General features: G+C 50.1%; 1 protein-coding gene across 1 annotated transcript in view; it reads left to right on the top strand.

The window, feature by feature from the left end:
• GRK5 (G protein-coupled receptor kinase 5) overlaps nucleotides 1-18,703 on the top strand; it is a 157,192-nt gene that overhangs the window by 90,403 nt on the left and 48,086 nt on the right. Inside the window, exon 4 of the mRNA XM_042780412.1 lies at nucleotides 5,166-5,243. Within this exon, the coding sequence (XP_042636346.1) occupies nucleotides 5,166-5,243 (78 nt within the window). The remainder of the gene's footprint in view (nucleotides 1-5,165; nucleotides 5,244-18,703) is intronic.

Raw genomic sequence — 18,703 nt, 5'->3', positions numbered from 1 at the left:
GTCCAGTCCTGTTGTGCATGGGGTCACTATGAGTTGGGGGCCAACTCCATGGCACCTAACAACAAGGAAACAGTAACAGATGATGCAGTACCTCTAGAGTAGCAACAGGGGGAGCCGTCCCCACCCCTAGGCCTGCCGGGGCAAGGGAAGGGGTTGGTATAGGAACCAGGGGGAGCTCTGGTTTAGGAGAGTCCAGCCTGCCAGATCAAGGCCTTCCAAAGAGGGGTGACAGGAACCCATGGTGTCCAGGCAGGGAAGGAGCTAGGCACAGCTACCCCCCTCACACTCTCCTGCCCCACATGGGGGAAAGAAGGGTGGAGAGTCGCTCAGGGTGGAGGGCAAACGGAGACTTCCTGGCACATGCAGTCAGCACAGGCAAGATGCTGAGGCCTATGTGGGTGGACCGGGTGTTTCTCCAGAAAGGGCAGTGGTGGGCAGTGCTGCCAACCGGTCACGTCATTCGTCCCTGCTATGGGGACTCTGGAAAAGCTGACCGCATCTGTAATTACAGAAGATGGAAGTGGCAAGACCTCAGAGCATCTCTGACTTCATCTTCCTGTCAGGGCAAGAGAAAGTCTCCAGAGGGAAGGAGGTGACATCTAACGTTCATCAAGGGCTACGAGGGACTCTGCTCAGCCTCTCGGCTATTTAAACCAGTGCCAGCATCTCCAAAACGTGGCAGGTCCCTCGGCCTGCTTGCAGCATGCCTGGCCTTCAGAATCATCGCAGGGGAGGCGACTTCGTAGTGAGCACATATTTCCACGGGCATTTTCTGGGTCGGATGGAGCCGTTACAGCAGCCAGGAGAGTGAAATGCTGGGTTTATAAACTAGGTTGCACACAGGTATTTATCCTCCTCAACGGGCATAGGTCTCTGAATAGTTCGTTTTCCTGAAGCTCCGTGCAGTGCTCTGCCCTTTGTATTAGGGCAGCATCTCCTCCCCAAAGGCCAGCCCTGCGTTTGCATCAATCTCGGGGCAAAGAGAAGACTGGTTCAACGAGGCTGTCCTGGTTGGTACCTTATATGTATCTGGGGAGGAGAATTGCCCTTTAATGAACCGGCACAGTGCTACCTGGAGCTCTGGCTGTTGGGATTGAGCTCTGGGTTAGGGGAAAGGTTTTAATGGGCAGGACAGCAGAAAGGAAGGTATGTGTGCCCCCCTGTGCTGAGGGAGGCAGGGGACAAAGGACAAGGCCCCCCACCATCTCTGGTTGGAAGGGAGGACATCTCTCACAGGTGGAATCCCCAAGACCTTCCTAGCAGCAGGTGGTTTCTCTCCTCATTGAGGTCCTTGTCTTGTGCTCATTTCCCAAGCCCAGTCTGATGTAAAAGTCTAGGCTGTTAACACAATTTATTTGCTGCTTAACTTTTCTGGCTTCAGCTGATTTCAGAAACTTCTGCCCACTACCTGGACAGGGTGTTCTCATAGCAGTGGTTTCTTGGGCACTCGCTGGCCTCATGGCATCGGATCTGCCTTTAACTGTGCCCACCAGTTGGGCTGCCATGGTGGCCTTGGCAAATGGGCCTTCTCTCTGGAGGTCTCCTCTTGAGACCTGTGCCCCTACAAAGCCCAGCCCCTCAGGGGCCACTGTAGAGACGGGGCCTGTCACTCCAGGTGACTTAATCAGTGTGGAAGGCCAGCTGGAAGTGTCTGTTGGTTTCTGCCTCCCAACACACATGCTCTTCAAGTGGTGGTGACCTGACTTGGACTCTCAGAGAAAGGCCTTTTGATCCTGGGCCGGTGGTGCCTGTCCCCGCATGCTCCCACCTGCCTCCCTGGGCTCCCATCTGCCCTGCAGGGCCTCTGCTGAAGGCAGCTGACCTGAAAGTGATGTTATTTTTTTGAAGGTGGCATTTCATTCTCACAGCGGTAATATTTTCAGCTGGTTATTGAGGCTGATTAGTGAGCCTCAGGCCTCCATTGGTTAAATGGAGCCTCCTTCACAGATGTATTCTGGGACAGTGCAAATCCAGTGTTCTGAATGGGAATGAGTTGCCCCACATGGTGGTCGGCCATTTGCCCCGTGTCTGGGTCCTGCAAAGCAGTCTGGGTAAATTCCCAGGGTGCCATACCGCCACCATGTGGGGTGTCCAGGGGCAGCAGGACACTGGTGCTTTCTCTCCTCACCCTGGAGGGAGATGGTCAGTGTGTTCTAGAACACTCAGCCCCTTAGAGATGCAACTCCCAGCACTGTCGGTTATTAGTCCTGTTGTATTTGAGCCAGTTATTTGGCCTCTTAGAGCCTCAGTTTCTTCATCTGTAAATTAGGAATAATAATACCCACTTTATAGGATCAACTTGTACAGGATGTGTGTGGATATGTATGCCCACGTATGCACTTGTGTGTGTGTGCATGCATGCACATCTGCTTGTGTATGTGCACACGTGTCATGTGCATGTGTGTGTGTCAGTTTGGGAGAGAAAATAGTAACAGGAAAGTGTTAAGAAAAACCACCTACTCTCCTATAACGGTCTCAAGAAATGGTCAGGCCCAAGGTTCATCTTCATGGTAAGGAGGAACTGGCCTTTGGAGAGAGGGGCTCTGATGCAGGTGGTCCAATGGGAGGTGTGACCATGGGCGAGTCCATCACTTCTCTGAGCCTTGGTATCCATCTCTATAAAATGAGCAGGCTGGCCTCCTTCCCAACCCACCATCCCGTAGCCCTCTGATCTCAAACAGTCGTAGGGTTGGTATTTCTTCCTTGGAGAAGATTGTTGCATCTGGATTCTTGGTTGAAGAGAGATGGCAGACAAGGACAGTTGCTCACAGTGGATGGAGATGCGCTGGCTGTGTCTGTGGATGTCCTGCTGCTGTCCGGCTCTGCCCTTTCCAGGGAGGGTCTTCTGGGCTGGATCAGGGGGAAATGGCACTCAAGACACTGAGCTATGAGGTTGTCTTGAACCAGATGAGGTTTCTTGGTTTCTTGGACCAAGGCTCACATATCTAAGCCCCCAGTGAAGGGCCTGGGGAAAGAACTTCAATCGCCCTGTGTTGATGTCATTTCCTGTCTCTTTTGAAATAGCTGCACTTTTGGATCAAGGAGCTCTGGTGGCATAATGCCTAAGGCACTTGACTGCTAACTAGAAGGCTGGTGGTTCAAACCTACCAGCCACTCCTTGGAAAAAGGTTAGGCAATCTACTTCCATAGAGATACCACCTCAGAAACTCAAGGAGGGGTCACTATGAGTCGGATCCTACTCAACTGCAATGAGTTTGGTTGTTTTGGTTTCTTGGACCAAGGTTCACATATCCTTGGGTGGTGGATTTTTAAATGGTTATAAACAATTTGCAGTTAATTACCTTGTCTCGATAAGAAAGTCAAGCTTACCTAGGCTTCTCATTAACTCAAGGTCTTTTTTTCACTTGCAAGAGTCTCAGAGGTGGGTAAACCAAGCCAAACTCACTGCCATCGACTTAATTCTGACTCATAGTGACCCCCACTTGGTTTCCAAGGCTGTAAATCTTTACAGAAGCAAACTGCTTCATATTTCGTCCATGGAGCAACTGGTTGATTTGAACTACCACACTTTCAGTTAGCAGCCAAATGCCTTAACCACTGCACCATCAGAGCCCCTCAGAGGTGGGTCAAGGGAAATAAAAAATCTGTCTTTCAAAGGCCTCACTTCCTTAGAGTTCAGATTCCACTGGCCTGGCCAGTGAGTCCAGAGTCATAAAGTTCTTGGTATTGTTGGGAAAGAGCTCTGAGTTTGGAGGTTCAAGTCTTAGTCCCACCACCTCCAGCTGAAGGACCAGTTACTCTGCTCCTCCAAACTTCCTGATCTTCATCAATAGAAGTGGAACCATGGTAACCCTATCTTCTCTCATCACTACCTGAGCTCTTGAAACTCAGCTAAGCTCATCTGGTGGCCTAGGGCCTAAGGTATTTAACTGCTAACCAGAAGGCTGGCGGTGCAAACCCACCAGCCACTCCTTGAAGGAAGACTGGGCAATCTACTTCTGTAGAGATACTGCCTCGGAAACCCAAGGAGGGGTCACTATGAGTCTGAACCGACTTGACAGCAATAAGTTTTGTTTTGTTTTAATGTTCACTTTATAAACTGAAAAGCTTGAAAAAGTGACACATCATATGATTGTTTTTCCTTGCGAAGTGTAATTCTGGCAGTAATGGTAATTCTGGCAGCTGTTTATTGAGTGTTTATTATGTGCCAGACTCTGGGCTAAGAGCTTATCACATTTTGTCTGAACAATCGCCCTGTAAGTTGTGTGCTGGTCACCTGTGTTTTATAGAGAGCTTATCTTTAGTAACCTAGTGCTGCCATAACAGAAAATGCCATGAGTGGGTGGCTTTAAAACCAGGAATGTATTATCTCACCATTGTGGAGGCTAGGAGTCCAGATTCAGGGTGTGGGCAGGGCTAGGTTCTCTCTCTCTCTCTCTCTCTCTCTCTCTCTCTGACTCTAGGGAAGATCCTAGTTTCTTTCAGCTTCTGTAGCCCAGGGTGTTTCTTGGCTACTTGTATGTATCTTCACATGGCATCTGTCTGTGTATCTGTGTCTGTCCTTTTGTTTCTGTAAGATGCCACTCGGAAGGGATTAGGTTTAGAACTCATCCTACTTGGGTTTGATCTCGTTAACATAACACAATACCGTATTTCTGATCAGGGACATATTCCCAGGTACAGGGGTTAGAACTTCAACATCACTTCCTGGGGGACACAATTCAGTCCATAACAGAGTAACGTGAACTTGTCTGAGGTCATGCAGCTTGTAAGGTGCAAATGGCCTAAGGCAGCCTCCCTATGTCCCCTAGCTTGGGTGGCCTGTGATTTTCTATGATTCATCTAAGTCAGGTGTTCTCCATGCAACTACCCAGATGCCCCAGCCTCTTCCCCAGGAGGGCTGACTGTTGATCTGGGTGGGGTCCTGGTATCAGGACTTGTTCCTGGTTCCTGGTGAGTCCCACGTGCAGCCCAAGTGGGAAACTCTGGGCCAAGCACTCAGGTCCACAGAGGCCGCAGAGTCGTCAGGTCAGATGTCAGGGTTCCTTGGCCAGGCCCTCTCCCTTCTCCAGGCCTCAGTTTCCTGCCTTGTCACAGGAGGAGTTGGGCAGGTGGCCTCTAGGCCTCCTTGGCTTTGAGGTCTGTAACTATTTAAGAAGCTTATGGGCGTGGACATTAGTGTTCTTTTTCTTCTTCTGTTTTAGGCAGAATATGAAGTTACCCCAGATGAAAAACTGGGAGAGAAAGGGAAGGAAATTATGATCAAGTACCTCACTGCAAAGGTAAGAGGCCCCCCACGCTACAGCAGAAGGGGTGGGAGATTGATCAAGGAGTGGGTGCCCCCAGGTCTGAGCAGGGCTCCATGGGGGCCTGTAACTGTTGGTCACACTGGAGCTGACCGCCGTTCTGGGCCTGGTGGGTTCTCCTCCAGTGTCCGTCTCAGTCAATGGCATTTCATGGAGGGCGAGCCCAGCTTCACACCCAGAGCTGTCCCTCCATCGCTGCTGCCAGCTCCAACTGAGGGGCTGCAGTTGCTGTTTTCCTATGCCTCTCGTTCGTAATCACAATCACATTCCTTACAAGAATTTCAAACACGTTCAGGGGTCCAGGGTTAATGTCTATGAAAATACTTTCTGATTCTGAGCAGGGCTGCCTCACCCTTGGGTGGCCCTGGGCCAGCATGGCTGCTCCCACCATCTGCAGGCTGCCATTGGGCAGGAATGCCTTGCTTTGCTCCAGAGACAGACCTGGTCAAAGTCTGTGAAAGTTCTCAGGTTGGAAAGTGGTCAGAGAGGGGACATGTCTGAGCTGGGTCCTTGCTCATCCATAGTCAAAGCCGGTGACATATCCATGAGGCTGCAGATGGGTGTTTTTGATCTCCAGGGCTCCATTTGAAGCATCAAGGACACCTGGTATACACAGGAGTCCCCAAGCTCAGAGGAGGCACCATGCCGAGAGCTTCCATACCTGGTTGTTGTTGCTGTTAAGTGCTCTCAGGTCCATTCCGACTCCAAGCAACCCCATGTGCAACAGAGTGAAACATTGCCCAGTCCTGCGCCAGCCGCACAATCTTTGCTCTAAGCCCATTGTTGCAGCCACTGTGTCATTCCATCTCGTGTGAGTCTTCCTCTTCTTTGCTGACCCTCTACCAAACATGATGTCCTTCTCCAGGGACTGTTCCATTCTGACAACATGACCAAAGTGTAAGAGGTGAAGTCTTGCCAGCCTCACTTCTAAAGAGTATTCTGGCTGAACTTCTTCCAAGACAGATTTGTTTGTTCTTCTGGCATCCCGTGGTGTATATTCAATATTCTTCACCAACACCGTAATTCAAATGCATTAATTCTTCTTAGTTCTTCCTTGTTCATTGTCCACCTTTGCATGCATATGAGGCAATTGAAAATACTTTGGCTTGGGTTAGGCACACCTTAGTCCTCAAAGTGACATCTTTGCTTTCTAACACTTGAAAGAGGTCTTTTGCAGCAGATTTGCTGAAGGCAATGCGTTGTTTGATTTCTTGACTGCTGCTTCTGTGAGTGTTCATTATGGATCCAAGTACAATGAAATCCTTGACTTCTTTACTGTTTTCTCTGTTTATCATGATGTTGCTTATTGGTCCAGTTGTCAGGATTTTTGTTTTCTTTATGTTGAGATGTAATCCACACTGAAGGTTGTAGTCTTTGATCTTCATCAGTAACTGCTTCATGCCATCTTCACTTTCAGCAAGTAAGGTTGTGTCATCTGCATATCACAGATTGTTAAGGAGTCTTCCTCCAATCTTGATGTCACATTCTTCATATAGTCCAGCTTTTCATATTATTTATTCCAATACAAATTTTTTAAAAAAAGTATAGTGAAAGGATACAACCCTGACGCACACCTTTCCTGGTTTTAAACTACACAGTATCCCCTTGTTGTGTTCAAGCTACTGTCTCTTGGTCTACGTACAGGTTCCTCGTGAACACAGTGAAGTGTTCTGGGATCCCATTCTTCACAATGTTACCCCTAATTTGGTATGATCCACACAGTCATAGTCACATGCATAGCCCCTTTGCATAGTCAACAACACACAAGTAAACATCTTTCTGCTTTCTCTGCTTTCAGCCAAGACCCATGTGATGTCAGCAGTGACATCCCTCATCCCATGTCCTCTTCTGAGTCCAGCTTTAATTTTTGATGGTTCTCTGTTGATGTAGTGCCACAAACTTTTTTTTTTCTCATTTGCTTTCATCAGAATTTTACTTGCATGTGATATTAATGGTATTGTTTGAAATTTCCACATTCCATTGGACACCTTTCTTTGGAATGGGCATGAATATGAATCTCTACCAGTTCGTTGGCCAGGTAGCTGTCTTACAAATTTCCTGGCATAGACAAGTAAGCACTTCCAGTGTTGCATCTGTTTGTTGAAACATCTCGGTTGGTATTCTGTCAATTCCCAGAGCCTTGTTTTTCACCAAAGCCTTCAGTGCAGCTTGGGCTTGTTCCTTCAGTACCATTGGTTCTAGATCATGTACTTCCTGCTAAAATAGTTGAATGTCCATCAATTCTTTTCCATACAGTGACTCTGTGTATTCCTTCTATCTTCTTGTGATGCTTCCTGCATCATTCAATATTTTGCCCAGAGAATCTTGCAATATGTCATCTCAAGCCTTGAATTTTTTTTTCTTTAGTTCTTTCAGCTTGAGAAATGCTAAATGTGTTCTTACCTTTTGGTTTTCTAACTCTGGGTCTTTGGACATGTCATTAGAATACTTTGCTTTGTATTCTCAAGCTGCCCTTTGACATCTTCTTTTCAGCTCTTTTCTTCATCATGTCTTCCATTTGCTTTAGCTACTCTGTGTTCAAAAGCAAGTTTCTGCATCTTTTCTGATATACATTTTGATCTTTTCTTTCTTTCCTGTCTTTTTAATGTTCTTTTGCTTTCTTCATGTATGATGTCCTTGATGTTATCCCATAGCTTGTCTGATCATCAGTCGTTAGTGTTCAGTGAGTCAAATCTATTCTTGAGGTGGTCTTTGAATTCAGGTGGGATGCACTCAAGGTTGTGCTTGGTCTCTTATGAACTTGTTTTAACTTCTTCAGCTTCAACTTGAACTTGCATATGAGCAATTGATGGTCTGTTCCACAGTCGGCCCCTGGCCTTGTTCTGACTGATGATATTGAGCTTCTCCATCGTCTCCTTGCACAGATGTAGTTGATTTGATTCCTGTGAATTCCATCCAGGGAGATATAGTCACCATTTATGTTGCTAAAAAAAGTTATTTGCAATAACTAAGTCATCGGTGCTACAAAATTCTATGGCACGATCACCAAGGCCATATTTTCCAGCTACTGATCCTTCTTTGTTTCCAACTTTTACATTCCAACCACAAGTATTATCAATATATCTTGATTGCATGCTTGGTCAATTTCAGACTGCAGAATTTTATAAAAGTCTTCCATTTCTTCATCTTTGGTATTAGTGGTTGGTGGGTAAATTTAAATAATAGTTGTAGTAACTGGTCTTCCTTATAGGTATATGGATATTATCCTATCACTGATAGCATTGTACTTCAGGACAGATCTTGAAATGTTCTTTTTGACAATGAATGTGTCACAATTCATCTTCAATTTGTCATTCCCAGCATACTAGACCATAGGATTATCTAATTCAAAATATCCAACACCAGTCCATTTCAGCTCACTATTGCCTAGAATCTTAATCTTTATGTGTTCCATTTCATTTTTGACAACTCACGATTTCCTAGATTCATACTTTGTACATACCACGTTCTGGTTATTAATGGACTTTTGCAGCTGTTTCTTCTCATTTTGAGTCATGCCACATCAGCAAATGAAGTTCCTGAAAGTTTTACTCCATCTACATGATTAAAGTCCACTCTACTTTGAGGAAGCAGCTCTTCCCCGGTTGTAGTTTGAGTGCCTTCCAATTGAGGGGCTCATCTCCTGGCACTACACCACGCAGTATTCCACTGCTATTTGTAGGGTTTTCAGTGTCCTGTTTTTTCAGAAGTAGATTACCCAGTCCTCCTCACTAGTGTGTCTCAGTCTGGCAGCTCCACTGAAACCTGTGCACCATGGATAACCTGCTGGTATTTAAAATACCAGTGGCCTAGCCTCCAGCATCCCAGCAAAACACGGGTCTCCATGGTACGACAAAATGACAGACAAGTGGTGGTCAGTACTAGGAGGAGATGATGGTGATAATAAAGCTTGTTGACTGACCTCCTACAATGTACCAGATGCCCCTAGACATTATCCATACCCACAGGAGGAACATGGCTCTTCACAGGTTGTGGGGCCCAGAGAGGTGGGCAACTTGCTGGGGCTGCCCCTGCAGGGCCTTTTCCCACTGGCTCTGCTTTGCCCAGTCCAGCTGTCCATCTGGGCCCACACATGTCCCCAAACAATGGTAACTAGCATGCATTGAGGACCCACTCTGTGCCATTCAATCCTGTTGTCACCTGTAGAGTCTACCAGCCCCATCTTACAAAGCAGCAGCAGTGTGTCTGGGGGGCGGGGGCTGGCACTCTCCTAGGTCACATAGCTAGTAAATGGGAGAGCCAGGATTTGAACCCACATGGATTAGTTTCCTAGGGCTGCCTTGAAAAGTGCCACAAAGTGGGTGGCTTAAAACAGTGGAGATTCATTGTCTCACGCTTCGGGAGCCCAGAAGTCTGAGTTCAGGGTTCCGTGGGGCCGTGCTCTCTCTGAAGGCTCTAGGGGAACATCCTCCCTCGCCCCTTCAGCTTCCTAGACTCGGGCATCCCTTGGCTATGACAGCAGCACTTCAGTCTCTGCCTCCCGAGTCACATGGCCATCTTCCCTCTATGTGTCCCTGGGTCTCATCCATTTTTTGTAAAGACACCAGTCGTGTTGGATTAGGTGGCATAGTGCCTAAGGCACTTGACTGCTAACCAGAAGGCTGGAGCTTCAAATCCACCAGCCACTCCTTGGAAGGAAGACTGGGCAATCTACTTCCGTAGTGTTACTGCCTCGGAAACCCAAGGAGGGGCCACTATGAGTTGAGACTGACTCGATGGCAGTGAGTTTTTCTTCTAGTCTACTCCACTATAGATAAGCCACTTGCCTACTTACTGGAAAGTCAGCGGTTCAAACCCACCGGCTGCTGTATGGAAGGAAGAAGGGCAATCTACTTCCGTAAAGATTTACAGCCTCAGAAACCCAATGGGGGTCACTATGAGTCAGAAACGACTCAGCAGTGAGTTTGGTTTTGGTTTTTTCTACTCCAATATGACCTCAGGTCAACTTAACTAGCTACATTTCCAAATGCACCCCATCTACAGGAACCAGGAGTGAGAGCTTGAACTTACCTTTTTTGGGGAAATGAATCAAGCCATGACACCAGCTCTGGGTCCTGGAGCCCTCGCTCTTTCCGTGGTGGTGCCCTGGCTCTCTGCCTGTGCCTCACCACCCTCTCCGTGCCCCTCCCCATGCTGTCTGCCCTGCTCCCTCTGCCTGGCCCTGCTGACTAGGAGAGGCTCTTCGGGCCCTTCCATGGGGAGGGCAGGAGCAGGTGCTGGGGTCTGCTTCCCTCTCTTCCCCCAGCCCCCCTCTTCCAGAAGCTTCCCCCAGCCCCTGCTCTGGGGCCTCCCTACCTCCCTGCCTCTGCTCGGAGCTGCCTCCCTCTCCTGAAGGGCTGCGGCCCAGACTCCCGTCCGCTCAGACGGTTTTACAAGTGCCTCGGAGCCTGCCAACATTTTTTTTCCTTAAGTACTCCTCGATTTCTAAAATTTAAGCCTCACCATATGTTGTGGCCCAGAGGCTCAGGGGGAGGTGGTCAAAGCAGCCTCCTGGGCCAACCATTTTCCATCCTCACGGCCCCCTCCATCCTTCCCGTAGTGGCTCCCTCAGGAGCCTGTTTGACTTCTCAGTCAGCAGATGCCTCAGGTGCAGGGGCTCAAGGGGCTGGGTGAGGGGCTGAGCCGGCGGCTGGGGCTGCGGCGTTGGCTCCAAACCCAGGTCAGAACATCCTCCCTGAGCAGCGTTTTCCAAAGGCTGGACCATAGGACGCTGCTTCTTTAAGAAGCTCTGCTCTAAACAAGGTTAAGTCCAGTAAGTTCGGCCAACAGTGCTTGCCACATCTCCTCCTTGTAAGGATTCACCCAGCATGTGAGCACATTAAAGGCTTAGAGAAGTCCCGCAGTAAAGAAACCTGGTTCACTGTTAATGAGTATTTTCCACACCTACTTGACTACAAGACCTTCCCCCACAGTTTGTTTGTTTGTTTGTTTTAATTTTATATCCTGTTGAACACATGGTGGTCCTACCTGTAGATCATGAGGGCCTTCAAGACCACAGCTACTTCAGCTCCAACATCTTTATGTCCTGTGACCCCTTCCCCACCACTGGAACTCACAAACGCTGGGCTCCAGCCACACCATTTCCATTCTCTTGAAGTCTCCACCTCCTTGCCTTGGTTTCAGCTGCTCCCTGGGAGGCTGTTCACCTGCGCAGCCCTGCTCCCTCCTCCATTTTTCTCCTCTCCTGTGTCCCTGCCCAAAGGCCTCTGGCTCCACGCAGCCACTCCCCAAAGCTGAGGTCCCCGACACATAAAGAAATCTCTTTATCTCTTGTGAGGATGGGGAGAACCAAGGCCGTTAGAAATGTGTTCTTGCATGGTGGCTCCTTTGTGGGTGGGAAGAGAGATGGCTGGAGGAGTCCCGAGTGACTCCCTGGGTTTTGTCTTGAGTCACCCAGTGGATGGAGGCACCCCAGGAAAGACGGAGAGCATAGGATTAGGGTCATTGCTGTGAGTGGCTTCTGCACAAGGTTGTTAGCTGCCTGGGTCGGAGACAATGCAATAGGTTTGAATGAAGCAATGAGGGGGGCTTGGGATGCTTCCTTTCATGGCCCCTCACCTTCCTGCCTTGTAGCTGCCTACGCACCAGCACCATGGCTGACATCCCAGGGTGGTGTCTGGCCTTGAGTATTTGCTGGGTATCTGGCTGGAAAGTCCCTGCTCAAAGTAGACGCTCAGGCCTAGAGCCAAGCTCTTCCTCCCTATGGGGTGATGCACTCAAACCCGTGCAGAAGGCTCCACCCCAAGAGGCAACGCCCGCCCCTCAGACCCTGGCCCACCCCGGCCAGCACTGCTTTGGGGGCCTGTTAGAGGACAGCCAGCAAGCGTGGGCCTTGTATTGGGTTGGAAGCTGCTGGAGCGGAGCAGGAGGCAGAGGACGCTATGAAGGTGAGCTTCAGAATCAGTAGATCGGCTTTCAGTGCCTTCCTTGGCCGCTTTAAGCTGTGTGACCTCTCTGTGCCTCGGGAGCCCCATCTGTCAAGTGGGAGGGTCCTGCTGAAAGAGCCTGAAAGGGTTTCATTCTGGGCAACAGAGGTGGGCAGGTGGGTGGGGCAGGCTGCTGACGTGATTCTGCTTGGCCTTCCTCTGGGATGCCCAAATGCTCCAACATAGGCAGTATCAGGGTGCATGTCTTTCCTGGGTCTGTGGGCAAGATATTGTTTATTGAGCCCTCTGCCGACGCACGCGGGGCTCCCTCTTTGTTTCTGGAAACAATGATAGGTTACAGCAGGGAAGTTTGTTCTTGTTAAGGGGGAAATTAGCCATCAGCTGGAGGTTATGCACAAGAGATCTATCCCAAGTATTTGTTTAGCTCTCCGGAAAAAACATCCACCTTTTAAAATGTAAAGAGCCTGAATGGAAGGAAATAATAAGTAGTCCAGGTTTCCTCTTTCTCTGGCCACTGGCTCTCTGGCCTCTCCTCACGGACACCACCCCCGTCCCCACTGGGCGCTGGCACCAGGGAGCTGGGCAAGCCTGAGCCAGCTGCCTTCTCAGCAGAGGACAGATGTTCGGCCCCAGGGGCAATCAGCTGGCTTCACTCTTGTCCTGGGGGCCTCCTGGAACGCCAGTTCTGCCACTTTCTAGCTGTGCGACCTTGGGGCCTCAGTTTCCCCATCTGCAAATGGGGGTGATGAAACGGGCCGTGGCAGAGCACCCATAGGACTATTTTGTTTTTCTTTAGATCCACTCACTTTTTTACTTAAAATGAATGAGTTTCAAGAGGAAACCTTGTATCAGGAACATGCCTGGAGAGCCAGTGTCGATTTGCTGCCCAAAAGACAACCGCAGAACTCGTTTCCAATCCTAGCTGAGTCTTCTGGAGCCTAAGACTCAGGCCTGCAGTCTCCTTCCCCTTTATTTGAAAGGGAGTTTGGTGGGTGTTCCCAGTACAGTAGCACCTGAGACTTTCTCTGTGGTGTGGGAGGATTGAAGGAGAATTCAAAAATACTGGACTGATTACCTGCTTCCCGTCCTGGACCCTTTGCACCTAGAATATACAAAGAACGCTCACGATGCAAGAAAAGTACGAACAGCCCCATTAGAAAATGGGCAAAGAAGGAAGAGATACTGCTCAAGGCCAGTGAGCGCATGGAAAGATGCTGCCGATTTTATGATGTGAACCATAACAGGCTTTTTACCGTATCATGTGTGTAGAGTTCTCCCCTCCCGTGCAGGGGACCCTGGGTTTGATTCCCGGCCAGTGCCCCTCGCAGGCAGCCCCCGCTCGTCTGGCAGTGCAGGCTTGAGTGCTGTGATGCAGCAGGTTTCAGTGGACTTTGTAGACTGAAGTGGGCTGAACCGGAACTGGTTCCGGGAACAGCGCAGGACTGGGCGGCGTTTCTGTCCGTTGTGTGTGGGGTCAGCATGAGTCGGGAGCAGCCAGCTGGCAGCTGATGACAACATCAGTGCATTATGTTAGTATTTAGTTATAGAAATGGTGGCGTATTGGTGGTAGAGACAGTGTGGCTTGGGGCAGAGAGGACTGGCCGAGGCATGCAGGGCTTTTCCCACCTCCCTTTCTGGGTGTGGCCTGGGGAGAACTCTGGAGGTGGCTTGGGGCCTACCCTTACTTAACCATCTAAGTAGTCCTTGGTCTCCAGGGCAGTCAAAGGCATGGGTTAGGGACGGCTTGGACCTTCTAAGTGCATGCCCATGTTCCACGGGGGCTCAGGCTCCCAGCCCCTGGCCTGGACCTGGCTTTTCATCTATGCTGAGATCACGTGGCTGTTGTCTCCCAGGGCCCAGAACAGCATCTCCGTGCTGTTGGCAGTGAACCTGGCAAACTCAGAGTCCACCTGCTCCTGAGACTCTGTGAGCAGGGTCTGGCTGGGTGGCCGGCCAGGGTGGGAGGACAGCTGGGACAGCTGGGCATGCACCTTGGCCTTCCCTACTTCCTGTCACAACACTGCAGAGGGACTCAAGAGGGAAGGGGATGGAAAGAAAACTCGAGAAGGGAACTGCCGGGAGTCTTCTCCTGCAGCAGTAGGGAGGCTGGGGCTACTCCGCTTCCTCTCCTGATTTTGGGAGCAGCAGAATGAGGAATTCAACAGGGAACATCACCATATGTGTCCTCACTGTGTGTCCTGGACAAGGCAGAAGGGAGCTGGCATTTAATGAGCAACTACTATGTGTCTGGAACATTCAGTGTTCCACCTGGTCCCCTAATGGCCCTAGGAAATGGTGAGAAATGGGGCTCAGAGAGGTCAAGTCACTGCCAAGGACACCTGACTGGGGCTGGAGCTGGAAACTGACTGCCGGCCTGTCCCACCCCACAGCCCGTCCTCGCCTGCCCTCAGAAGCAGGTGCTTCCTCTCTCTGGGTGTCAGCTTTCCCATCTGTGGAGCCAGAGGTGGCCTGGACCGCTGATAATCATGGCAAAAGCCGCAGTCCCACGTACAGCCCTTGACTGTGTGCCAAACACTGTGCTAAGGGCTTTAAGTGTTAACTCACTGAATCTGCACATCTACCCACAGAGTATTATGTCCCTTTTCCAGAGAGGGAAACAGACACAGAGAGGTCAAGTAACATGCTCGAGGTCACACAGCAGGGGGACATGACAGGAAGTTGTACCCAAGGGACTCGCACAGGCCATGCAGTCCAGGGCTTTGAAAACAGATCAAAGATCTACTGTGGATACACCCCTTCCTCAGGCCCTGACTCAGGGAACACATAGGGTTCCTTGGAACCCAGTTTGAAAACCACCGAGCTAAGTCAATCTCCTCATTTTCTAAAGAAAGAACTGAGACCCAGGGAGAGGCTGGAACCCCAGGGCCACACCGCCTGTAAGAAGATGGTGTGAACATCCCTCACTGGGCTTCCCCAGTGCTGCACTAAAAGCATGGAGTGCCCCATAGCCGCCCTTCCCGACTGCACTTTCCCTGCCTACAGTGGCAACTGATTGCTGAGACCTTCAGCATGTAAAGGATGGGGTTTCATGGGGAGGTGGGAGGAGGTGGCATGAACGGGGCGCCGAATGTGTGCTGTGTGCACAGTGCCTGACCACGCTCCTACTGCATTCCACGCTCGTGATAGTCCTGGGTGCTAGGCATGATTGGCCCCATCTTGTCCCGGGCAGTCAAGGTTCTTGGTGGTGCAACCATTAAGTGCTTGGCTGCTGACCAGAAGGTCGGCAGTTCAAACCCACCTGATGGCCCCGTGGGAGAAGGACGCAGTGACCTGCCCCCGTGAAGATTACAGCCTACTATGAAGCAGTTCTGGTCTGTCACGTGGGCTCACCGTGAGTCAGAGTCAACTCAGTGCCACTCAGCTGCAGCAGTCCACGTTCCCCAGCTGGTGAGCGAGAAGCTGGGTTTAACCCACGCCCGGCTGATGCCTGAGTCGCTGCTCCTTCTCCCTGCCTTATTGTCTTCTCAGAATTTAACCCAAGACACCATTTTCCCAGGCAGTTTCCCAGGGCTACCAGGGGGTGGCAAGAATGAACAAGTCCAGAGGGCCAGATGGGCTGACAACTGAAGGGTGTACACAGTGGCTGGCCCGCTCCAGGCCCCGTCCAGCTGCTGCCCTGCACCCCGGCCTTGGCTTCCTCCTTGTCCTGTCTCGTTCCCATTTTCTGTCACCGCACTCCCCTGCTTATCCTTTTTAACAACCGTGTAATTGTCCATCAAGCACACGTATATTTTTCTGCCCCCAACCCTTCCTGGAAAACAAATTCTTTTGGACCGCAGCCTGATTTCTTCTTGGCTCCTCCTGATGTCCTGGAGGTGGACAGCCAGCCTGGGCCCACTGTCTGTGCCCCTTTCCTTTCTGTGACCTTCCAGGTCAGAAAACTGGATGTTCCTCTCATGCTGGCAGCGAGGCTCTGCCTCAAGCCCGGTCCTTGTGTGTGTTTTCTGCCCAGAACGCCTCCCTTTAAGCAGCTGGGGACAGCGAATCCCTCGCAGGCTTCCTGAGGGTCCCCTGCCCCCAGCTCTGTCCTGGGGAAGACAGCAGTATGCTTTTGGGGTCTCTGGGAGGCCTGGGAGGCTCTGCAGCCCATGGGCATGGGGCAGAGAAATGACATCAGACAGAGTTCAGTTGAATTCCCAACGTCTAAGGGATGAAATTATCTCTGGAGAAAACCTTTCAGGCTGAGCTGCTTAGAACACAGTTCAAATCGAAGCTGGTTTGGAAACCATGACGTGGGTGGCTGGGGGGTGTCCTGGGAGGTGGAAAGTTAGCTCGCAGTACCCCCACCTCCCACACCAAGAATGAAGGTCAAACCCACCCCTCCGCACCCAGCCCAGTCAGATCAGAGCACTGGTGAGTTACCTGCACTTGTTGGACTGGCTGCAGCCAAGCTGACTGCGTTCAAACCAAACCACAACACAAAACCCAGACCCACTGCTGTCAAGCCGATCCTGACTCACAGTGACCCCACATGTTACCGAGCAAAACTGCTCCAGGGGGTTCCTGGCTGGAATCTTCACCGAAGCACAGCACCAGGTCTGTCTTCAGCGGGGCCACTGGGTAGGTTTGAACTGCCAATCTCTAGATGAGTAGGCAGTGCCAACCATTTGTGTTACCCAGGGGCCTGGGTTCAAACCACTCACCAGGAAACACTCCACCGCTGCTCACACAGCTGCCCCTGGCAGTGTCAACAGCGTGTCACCCCATCACACATCAGGCTGACCAGGCAGGCACAGCTGGCCCTCACTCCATGAGCAGCCACTTTCCATTGCCTTAATTATGCCTTTTGCTTTGACAGGAAGGGCTGGGGTCTGGGTCAGGGTCACTTGTGTATTTTCAAATCCTTCTCATTCAAGTTGCCCAGCTCTCTGGTTAGACTTTGCCAGGGTTAAAAATGTTCTCTCGCTCTTCTCGACCCCAAAAACCCTGCACCCTGATTTCCGCGAAGCCACTTCAACAGCAAAGGAAATAGGGGTCAAGCTCTTTGAAGCCCCAATCTGCTTCTTCATAAAGAGTTGTGGTTGTTTCTCAAAGCTGTGTTTGCTGGGCCAGCAAGCAAGACCCCTTAGGTCCAGGTCAGCAGGTCACCATCTGGAAGGGCTGGGACCCGCCCTCTAGAGGCGAGGTTTGCTCAGAGCACTTCCTGGTCTCATGATTCTCCCTCTTGGTTGTAGGACAGACAACCCTGCTGTCTGTTTGGGGTCCTTAAATGCAATCTGACGGTCTTAAATTTTCCCAGAACTATGTCACCTTTTCCATAAGGGAGAAATGGGCTCTTCAAGCTCCCTGGACTTCTCAGGAGATTCCCAGTGGCTAACATCAGGAGCCCTAGTAGAGGGTATTCCTCACTGCCCAGCCAAACCTGTTCATCCTTCAGGCCTTGGTCAGACCTCACCTGGGCCGGGAAGGAACTGGGTCTGACGACGTCTCCCTGATTGTCACTCCTGGGGGTGGAGAGCCCACACCACATCTGGGAGTCCACAGTCCTTCCTAGCCTTGAACTCCTGCCATTGGCCAAGTGAGTTGGTCAGTGAGGTCCTGGGATGGAGCTCATGCCTCGGGCACAGAGTGGATACTTGAGGAACCTATGTGACTGAATCAGCTTGGACCCCAGCTGGAGAAGCAATGGGCTCCTTGGCTGACCCAGGGAAGTTGACCTGAGCCAAACCCTAAGTGGTCACAGAAGTAGCCCACTCTACCTCTATTTACAGAGACAGCTCCCATCCCCAGCAATCTCTTTCTGGTGGGGTTCTGAATGTCAAAGAGTCAAGGAGACCAAAATGACTTGGCCAAGTTACCAGCTACCCCAGGTCTCTAGCAAAGAGCGGTCACTGTCAAAATGGAACTGTGGGCCTCACAGAGGATGCCAGGTTACTGCCTTTGCTTGCCTTCCCTTGGCCTCCACTGACCACACAGAGAGCCTCACAAGCCCTCTCAACTCTAGGTCTCTTGACTATTCCTTGAGAGAAAGGCAGAGGTGGCAAATCAAGCTCCATCTTCCTCCTGGTAGCAGTCAGAGGCAGGAGGAGGGCTCCTGAGTGTTTGTCCTCCTAGAGAAGGTCCCTTTGAGATTAAGTGCTATACAGATTTGTAGGGAACTGAAGTGGAAATAATTTGGGGGGAGTTCCTCTTTAAGAAACTGAATACACCAAGTGGTCAACAATTACTTTAAAACAAAGAATGCAATGTTAGGGGGCAGGGAAACTAGATTAATGGAAACAGAACAACCAGAATGGAATTAACAAAAATGCTCACGCATTGTGAAGAATGTGACCAGTATCACTGAGCATTTGTATAAAAATTGTTGAATAGGAACCTAAACTGGTGTGTAAACATTCACTGGAAATACAATACAATGACATTTTTTTAAAATAAGAAAGGAAAAAGAATACAACATTAAGTACAAAAGCAAATATGTATAGGTAACAAGAAAAGAAATAGCAACAAAGTATTTTTACACAAATAACGTGCATGTTATATGGTGTTTGGGTTTTTTTTTTTTTTTTT

This window comes from Orycteropus afer, unplaced genomic scaffold, assembly GCF_000298275.1.
Source record: "Orycteropus afer afer isolate SDZICR_OR568_19922 unplaced genomic scaffold, OryAfe1.0 scaffold00038, whole genome shotgun sequence".
In the NCBI taxonomy this organism is placed as follows: domain Eukaryota; kingdom Metazoa; phylum Chordata; class Mammalia; order Tubulidentata; family Orycteropodidae; genus Orycteropus; species Orycteropus afer.
The sequence above is the reverse complement of the archived record's forward strand: the minus strand, read 5'-3'. Positions and strand labels throughout refer to the sequence as shown.